Here is a 9,683-nt window from a genome sequence, read left to right on the forward strand (position 1 = left end):
CATCAAACATCCCGCATGAACAAGATTTTGCTTCCAAGTCAACCAAACAGTCTTGTTGCCCACCCCTAACGTAGAAACGCTAGCCATCAATGCATTCTACCGTAATCATATCTGCTTAATGCTCCCTTACGACCAATAAGAACTCAACACCCCGACTAAAAGTGGTGATCAGACTAAGTGCATCCTCTCGTCTTTTCCAATGCCACCTACCTAACTTTTTCGTAATAAACTCAATGAGATATGTGATGGGATAACCTTTGGCTTTCTTTAGCATGGAGTTGATAGATTCCGCAATGTTGCTAGTCTTGATAATGTATCTATCTCCTGGATAGTAAACCCGAGACCATAAAGCTGGATCTGCCTTATTCAAGTACGCTGCAATGGCCGGATTTACGTTAGTAAGGAAAGCCATGTAGCGGTTGTAATCATCATACGTATGCGCATATGCTGCCCCTTTCACCAAGTACATCAGTTGCTTCCCACGGAAATTAGAAATTATGTTTTGTTGGAGATGGTAGTAACATATCCCTCGTGTTGCCCATGGCATAACATTGCGACATGCTTTAGCTATTGAACTGCACCTATCCGAAACTACTACCAGTGGATATTCATCCGAGATACACTCACTTAATTTGGTGAAAAACCAATCCCATGAAGCATCACACTCCGAGTCGACAATTCCAAAAGCCAACAGAAATATCTGAAAGTTACCATCATGTGCGCAAGCGACTAGCAATACACCTTCATACTTTCCGGTGAGATAGGTCCCATCAACCACAATAACTCGCCTCACGTAATTGAAACCACGGATTGAAGCATCGAAAGATAGGAAAAGGTACTTAAACCTATGCTCGTCATCAACAACAAGGTCAACGACACTTCCCGGGTTTGACTGCTCTATTTTTCTAAGACAATAAGGCAACTTCGCATATCCAGATTCGGCGTTTCCTCTCACATATTCCAAGACATATTGTAAAGCCCCGTACGAAGTTGTGTAATCCAATGTCATGCCGAACATTGTCCTCATTGAATCTTGAATATGTTGTGGGACAACACCATCTACTATTCCTACCCGGTCTACAAAAAGCATCCCAATATATTTGGAGGTGCAACGCTTACGGTGAGCTATGTGGTCCACAATAGAACATGTATGCACGTTCAGATATTTGGTGACCCAAAAAGTGGTTGGATCATTCTTCACAGTGGCCACGACCCTCCACGTGCATCCTGGCACAGAGCATATTGCCACCAACCGAGACTTTGTGGACTTCTTAATTTTGAAAGAGAATTTTAGCATAATAGCGGTCAAACGCACCTCTGTTATGACATCATGTTTGCATGGAAAGCATTGACCTACTTTCAGTTGGTCTATCCAAGGATTATTTAACTGTCCATGAATACCACCAACAAACGGTTTCCCTTCTTCAGCATCTACATCCGGGTGATCTCCATCTTCATCGTCATCTTCATCTTCAAATTTCCCGTACTCACTGTAATCGAAATCCATGTCATCAACATATTTTGGCTTCTCATCTGTAGTGTCATGGAGAGCTTCTTCACATTCTTCTACACCTTCATCGGCACCTGGATCTACATCGTCACCAAATTCATCTGTTGGCTCCCCATCGGCAATAGAACAAGAGATTTATATCATTAACACATCCCTTAATCGACTGTCCATCCATGCATCGCGTAAAGACGCAAAGGCGAACAACATTCCTACTACTAAAATATATCAAGTTTTGAACTGATCTATCATTTGTGACATAGACAGGAGGGGTGTCTTGGGGCAATTGCTGAAGCATCATCTCTGTTAAGGGATACGATAACTGAACCATCTTTGTTTCTTTGTCAATCAGATAATCTTCTACAGCCATTTCAAGAAGCTCAGCGTATGTACAACCGTGTCGCAAAAAAAACATTCTCCCACCTTTGCGTCCATCCATATCAAAATGCCATGACCCATTTCTCGTCGCCCATACTCCGTAAACAACAGGTATTTGCGCCATCTACCTGAAAGAGTAAGCAGCAAGTCAATTACTCATTACATAGCTGACTATCCGTAGAAGTCTTAAATCAATAACCTAGATGCCTAACAAAACCAAAAACATGATTGATCCAGAAGTATAATATATTATCATGACAATAATAGACAGAGGCAAGTACATAACCGATACAAAACATTTTGAACTACAAAATCAAAAAGAAAAAATTATAAATTTCAATTAAACACTATTTCAAACATACAAACTTCACAGATAACTCCAACGGTTTGACTTCGTATATTAGTCTACTTTAATGACTTAACTGCCTATGAAATTAAGGAGACTGAAATTTTAGTCTACGGGCTCGAAAGTCGATAAAATTTTAAATTGCAAAACTGACCACATAGTAGACTTAACATGATATTATGACGGTTGGACTAACAAATGAAGTCTAAGTTCGACAAAAAAACAAAGAAAATTACGAAATCTGCCGGAAAATAACCTTATCGGTGGTGGTTTCGCAATGTCAAGCATCGAGGACGTCGTATTTAGTCACCACTGAAGAAACACAGCGCCAATTTTCCTTGTTCACGAGATATAACAAGATTAACGAACTTTCAATTTTTTCGATTAAAATGGAGAGGTGATGGAAGAAAATGAAGTTCTCATAGCATTGGGTGTTATTTAAGCTCACAAATCAGGTTGTTGAAGCATTAAGAGCTTCAAATTTAGTTGTTCATGGTTGTTGGAAAATTAATAGCGGTGGTACAACCATAAATAAGACAAGAAGATGAGGATATGGATGTCATAAACATTTTTGCAAGAAATACAAATAAATTAAAAATAGTGGCATTTCTGTAAATACAATAAATGACAGAGGATTTAGTAGGCAGAAAGTGGCAAATGTTTGAGAGAAAAAAAAAGAAATCTAATCTTATAATTGACTCAAGTTAGGCGTATAATTTTGCAAGTGTCGTGTAAGTATTATTTGCGAGATTATAATTATTGGAACAGATGTTCCAGAAGGGACAAAAATATTATAAAAGATTATTATTTTTCCAACTTGTTTTATACGTTATGATACAAATGTACTCACTCACATCCAATTAAAAACATTTATTTTGTTTTTCTGTCTTCTAAAAGGAGCTCTGTACTTACATATGTACCAAAGAATGTTATTTTTTTTGGAAAATAAATTATTATTACGGTGATAATTCTTTTATTTGTGCTATTTACACGACATTATTCCACATGTTGTTGAACAGTGATATCGGTCAACCAAACCGAAACGAGGAAGATATCATAACAAATGGTATATATTGAATAGTAGTAGTAGACACGCATGTCAATCTAGTAAACCAGTTAAAAATTGTATGATTTGAATCTTTTATGTAGCATGTCCTTCTAGCTTACAATTGATTAAGTGGTTCGGTGCAATCAATGTTCATCACTCATTTATGTGTTTCACTGATGTTAAAAGCCTTTTTTTGGTTGTGTCAAAGTTTGGAACCATGGTCGGTCCTAGGTTTAATGTGTCCTAAAGCATATTTTGTAAAATATGGCCTAAATGATATTAAATATATTGTAAAATATATAACAATAAAAGAAATCATGTTCATATATTTTTAAAGGACTAAATGGCATTAAATATTTTAATAATTATGAAAATGATCTCTTCCAAACGTTTTTGCAGGAAATTTATTAAGTTTTAAGGTTTTTCTTTATCAACAAATAAATAAGATATTAAGCGATGTTTTTCAAAATAAAAGATGCAGAGAATGATGGCATCATACTGGAAATTAAAAGTGGTCCAAAAGAATAAAAGGGAGCGCCGGGATCTGCTTCGGGTCATTTTTGTCCTCTGGAGTGTTATTCTTTGGTAGAGGTAGGTTTCTGAACAGTTTTCTTGAACAAGTGGAGATAGCCAACTGTTCAGAAACCTGTATCTCTACCAAAGAACAACATTACAAAGGAAAAAGATGACCCCGAAGCAGATCCCGGCGCTCCTCCTGATTCTTTTCCTGCCTCAGCTTTTTCTGGTCGTAGCAAACTGCAAGTGAGAAGAAAACAGACAACCCATGCCACAAACAAAAAGTGTGCAATTTGAGATTGGTTCAAGTTTTATATTACAACACAAACAAAAAGTTTGATTTATCAGGCGTCCAATAGCGAATAAGCAGAAAAGCTTGATTTATCAGGCGTCCAAGTTAAAAAGTTTTATTCGGATTGATCCGATTTTTATTTGATCAAATTAAAACTTTAAAAAGTTTTAAAAAAATTATAATATTAAAAAAAATTTAAAGTTTAAATATTATAAATATTGAAACTTTTAAAATTTTCTTAGTTTTTAAAAAGTTTTCAAATATTATAATTTAAAAATGTTAATTGTTTAAAATATTATAAATATTGAACTTTTTAAAAGGTTCAAATATTATATTTTGAAACCTTTTAAAAGTTTAAAATATTATAAATATTGAAACTTCCAAAAGTCTTAGCTTTTAAAAGATTTCAAAATCTTTTAATCTTTAAATTTTAAAAATTTCTTAGCTTATAAAAAGTTTCTAAAAAATTATAGTTTATAAATTTTAAAAGTTTAAAATATTAGAAATATTGAAACTTTTAAAAGGTTCAAATATTAAAAATATTTAAACTTCATAAAATATTTTAAAATATTACAATTACTTAACCTCCATAGAAATTTTAAAATATTATATCTATACTAATAAAAAGTTGAAGCTATAAACTCCTAAAGGTGTCCATATAGGATTTAAAACAACCATTAAGAATTAGATATTTCACTAATCAACATTTTTGGAAATATAGTAGTAATCTATATTATTAAGAATTTTTAGAAAAAAACAAAGAATAAAATTTATAGAAATAAAAGAAATATGATTTGATATTCTTGCAGTAAAAATTTTATTTTTAATTCTAAGAAAGAAGAATTCGCGTCGCAAGACCTTGAGTTGATGTTATTTGAGTTTAAAGAAGAAGGATCGACGAAAAGCAAAAATATTTTTTTAACTATACATGTGTTCATATTACTTTCTCCGCGAGTAAGGATTTTGGTTTGAGAAGTTTCAATATGTGTGGATCTAAAACCGAATAAGCATATGGATGAAATTATCAACAATTGGATGCATGTGTTGACTATGCTGGTCTTTATGAATTGCACAAATTTTATGAGAAAAGAAATAATTTTGGTCTTGGAGTTTGATAGGTTAACAAGTTGTATGGTTGATTAAAAAAAATGTTTTGCATTGGAAAAATGTGAAAAAATTGACGAAAAAGAAGAAGAAGAAGATTATAACGAAAAAACCGGATAATAGTAATGATGACAATTACCATAAAATTTGACAATGAAAATGACAAGAAAGAATATGAAAAATAAGAAAACATTGAATAAAAACACGAAAACATAGGTGGTAGCGATCAATTAAATATGAAAAACGAGATAAATTCAAGATTATAAAATTATTTCGTTTTCTGGTGGTCAAAGAAATGGTTTAGGATATGTAAGGTCACCAGTTTGATTCGTCTCTCCTGGACGTCGAGTTAAATTCATGATTTTTTTTATCTGATTTGATTTTATAACACAACTTATTTTTATATTTTTAAAAATTTTGTATCTGAAACTTAAATTTTTATTTAACACTAATTTAAATTTTTTTATAAGATAATATTTCATTATTGTCATCAGTCACATATTCTTTCCGTTTCATAATATAAAATGTTTTAGAAAAGATTTTTTGTTTCATAATATAAGATGTTTTCAAGTTTCTATGCTACTTTTAGATTAGTTTAATATTTTTTATTATACAATTTTATTTATGATTGGTTAAATTTTTTTTTAAGTGGTCATTTCTTATATTTTGAAATGAAATGAGTATATATAATTTTCATCGAAATATATCAAATAAATTCATGGTACTGTTCAAAACCTAGTATCTCTAAATGATTGACGGCGCTTATGACATCAAAGAATTGTATATTTCCATCTTATTGTTATGTCAACTTTTCTTTTTCTTGTTTTTCAGTTTTATTATGTTAACCTTTTCCATGATGAAGTTAATTTTGATCGCCAGAATGTGGAGACAAGGCAATTAGAACTATACTTTTTTATAGGAGTTTGTGCTATCATACTCATCGTGATTGTTGTAATCAGTAAGTTTCTTATCATCAACCAAACAAGGGTTGAATTGAACCCACCAGTTCCAATGCGTAACTTTTATCATGTAATCAACTAGATCAATTAATTTAGTACTACGAAGCCTATATAACAAGCATATCAATATAGTTATTTCGCTATTTAAAGAATTATTTATTTTCTTTTAGATTTTATGAAATTGTAACCCTCTTTATTATACATATTTAAATAATGATATTGCAATAATTTTTTCATACGTTGATATCTCAACATTTTAGTTTCTCTCCATTCGCTTCCCAATTATTGAATAGGATTCAAAGGAATTAAAATTTGTAACGATTTACAACTAAAAAAGTTAGCTAGATTCGCGGTGCCTATCAGCTAAAAGAATTGTATCGTATTAATTTTTTCCTCTAATCAAATAAAAAATGTTTCTTCTTCGTCTCAGTATCTCGATAGCTTTTTAAAACAAGTACACCATATTCAATACCACCAATCCATATAAGTCCATAGAAGTAAAACCATATCCTTCCAACGTTACAATAAAAACGCTTCTTCTTCTCTTCTCCATCATCATCATTATCTCCGTCACTTTCATCTTCCTTTACCGTTACCGGCTCAACTCTCTCCGGTCCGGTTACCGTTCTTGCTTTTGTCTGATGATTCCAGGTGTTGCCAGCTGTTTTTTTTTTTTTTTTTATCTTTTTTTCTTTTAAAATCAAGTCCCCCTTGTTTAAAGTTAGTTATATGTCAGTTTTTGTCTGATTGAGGAGGAATTAGGTTTCTTCCGATGGAGAAAGGGATATAATATCAATTGGGTTTTGTTTATTTCTCCAATTTTTTAGTTTTGTCTTCTCAATTGGGGTTTTGTGATGGAAGCTAGAGGAACTCGAGGTGGTTGAGAAGAAGAAGAAGGTCAGAGTTTATTTGGGTTTAGTGGTAAAACGAGTGTTGTAGAGTGGGATTTGAATGATTGGAAATGGGATGGTCATCTCTTCGTAGCCAGACAGTTGAATCACGGCTCATCCAACACCTCTTCTGCTTGCTCTGATGAAGCAACTGTTGTTGATATCATGGACAATATGAATAAAAGAAGAGCTGTTACTGTGATACCAATGGATGATGATGCTCCTAAGCTTACTTTGAATCTTGGTGGTTGTGGTTGTGGTAATATTGCCAAAAAGACTAAACTTGGTGGTGGATTACAGACTCGAGCCTGTCAGGTAGAGAATTGTGGATCTGATTTAACCAAGGTTAAGGATTACCATAGACGTCATAAGGTTTGTGAGATGCATTCTAAAGCTACTAGTGCACTTGTTGGAGGTATTATGCAGCGGTTTTGTCAGCAATGTAGTAGGTATGGGTTTAGATAAAGGATTCGACTTTAGTATTATTGGGTCGTCTTATGTCTCGGTGTCACTTGTTGTCAGTAATCATATTTGGTTTATATCTGCAGGTTTCATGTGCTTGAAGAGTTTGATGAAGGAAAGAGAAGTTGTCGTAGACGTTTGGCTGGGCATAATAAGCGTAGGAGAAAAGCAAATCCTGATACTTTAGGCGATGGGACTCCTGCAAGTGATGGTCAAACAAGCAACTACTTGTTGATTACTCTCTTGAAGATACTCTCCAATATGCATTGTAAGTTGTTCATGAAAGTTTCATTTGGACATCCAATTTTTTAGTCTTAAAAGCGCTTTATTCAGTTCTGTGTTCGCTTTGCAGTGAATCAATCGGACCAAACGGGTGATCAGGATCTGATGTCTCATCTTCTAAAGAGCCTTGTAAGCCAAGCTGGTGAACATGTTGGGAAGAATTTAGTTGGGCTTATGCAGGGTGGAGGAGGACTTGAGGCTTCTCAAGCTTTGCTTTCACTCGAGCAAGCTCCTCGAGAAGATATAAAGCATCATTCAGTAAATGTGCTTGAAACGCCTTGGCAAGAAGTGTATCCCAATTGTTCTGAAGAAAGAGCTGTCTTGGATAGGTCCCAAAAGCAAGTCAAAATGAATGCTTTTGATTTGAATGATGTATACATAGACTCGGATGATACTACAGATCTAGAGAGATCATCACCTCCTCCCACAAATCCAGCAACCAGTTCTCTTGATTATCACCAAGACTCGCGTCAGTCTAGTCCACCTCAGACTAGTAGAAACTCAGATTCAGCTTCTGACCAATCACCTTCAAGTTCCAGTAGAGATGCTCAGGTACAAATCTCACCTTTCATCCATTCATCTTTGGTTGCTTATAATTCACTGTAACATTTCTTGTTTTGTTTTGGTTTCATATTTAGAGCCGTACCGATAGGATTGTGTTCAAACTATTTGGGAAAGTGCCGAATGATTTTCCAGTTGCCTTACGAGGACAGGTAAATATAATTTCTGCAGTTTGTTGTGATTTTGAAACTGACACTGTACACTATTGTGTTCTAATATTCAAATTTTCAGATCCTTGACTGGTTAGCTCATACTCCAACTGACATGGAGAGCTACATTAGACCTGGTTGTATCGTTTTGACAGTTTATCTTCGTCAAGATGAAGCTTCTTAGGAAGAAGTAAGGATCATTTTCACAACTCTTTCCCTATTCTTTCCAGATTATTATCGTAGAATCACTTCATGTTTCTTTTTTGTTTTTTTTCTTGCAGCTTTGTTGTGATCTGAGTTTCAGCTTGAGGAGGCTTCTAGATCTTTCACATGATCCTCTATGGACTGATGGGTGGATTTATCTTAGGGTGCAAAACCAGTTTGCATTTGCGTTTAATGGTTAGTTTTTGAGAATCTTGGAATCTATGTTATAGTGTCCATATTTTTTCTTGAGATCTGAGCATTCTTCTTATTTCGTGCTACAGGTCAGGTTGTTCTTGACACATCGTTACCTCTAAGAAGCCATGATTATAGCCAAATCATTACTGTTAGACCACTTGCTGTAACAAGGAAAGCTCAATTTACAGTAAAAGGCATCAATCTCCATCGACCTGGCACAAGGTATATATATATTAACACTCTTCAAAGCTTGACCCCTCTCTATCTTTTCCTCTGATGTTCATCGCCAATTTTTACAGGTTACTTTGTGCTGTAGAAGGAACATACTTGGTTCAGGAAGCAACACAAGGAGTAATGGAAGAGAGTGATGATCTTAAGGAGCACAATGAGACTGATTCTGTCAAATTTTCTTGTGAGATTCCTATCGCAAGTGGTCGAGGTTTCATGGAAGTGAGTGTACTTTAAACTTTGTGCTCTGCTTTTACTCTTTGTTGCATTGAAATATAAAGGCGGCATTTTTCTTGGCAATAATCTAGATTGAAGACCAAGGTGGGATAAGCAGTAGTTTCTTCCCTTTCATAGTTTCCGAGGACGAAGATGTTTGTTCTGAAATCCGAAGACTCGAAAGCACATTAGAGTTCACCGGAACTGATTCTGCAATGCAAGCAATGTATTTCATCCACGAAATTGGTTGGCTTCTTCACAAAAGTGAAGTCAATTCAAGACTTGCAGAATCAGATCATCTATTCCCTTTAATACGGTTTAAGTTTATAATCGAGTTCTCGATGGA

General features: G+C 34.3%; 1 protein-coding gene across 1 annotated transcript in view; it reads left to right on the forward strand.

Annotated features, from left to right (window-relative positions):
* The window catches only part of LOC104699910 (squamosa promoter-binding-like protein 12), a 5,344-nt gene continuing 2,248 nt past the window's right edge, over positions 6,588-9,683 (forward strand). The window contains 9 exon segments of the mRNA XM_019227378.1: positions 6,588-7,489; positions 7,589-7,770; positions 7,855-8,336; positions 8,423-8,497; positions 8,577-8,684; positions 8,776-8,893; positions 8,980-9,115; positions 9,193-9,343; positions 9,430-9,653. Of these exon segments, the coding sequence (XP_019082923.1) occupies positions 7,005-7,489; positions 7,589-7,770; positions 7,855-8,336; positions 8,423-8,497; positions 8,577-8,684; positions 8,776-8,893; positions 8,980-9,115; positions 9,193-9,343; positions 9,430-9,653 (1,961 nt within the window). The 5' untranslated portion in view covers positions 6,588-7,004.

Source organism: Camelina sativa, chromosome 7 (genome assembly GCF_000633955.1).
Source record: "Camelina sativa cultivar DH55 chromosome 7, Cs, whole genome shotgun sequence".
Lineage (NCBI taxonomy): Eukaryota > Viridiplantae > Streptophyta > Magnoliopsida > Brassicales > Brassicaceae > Camelina > Camelina sativa.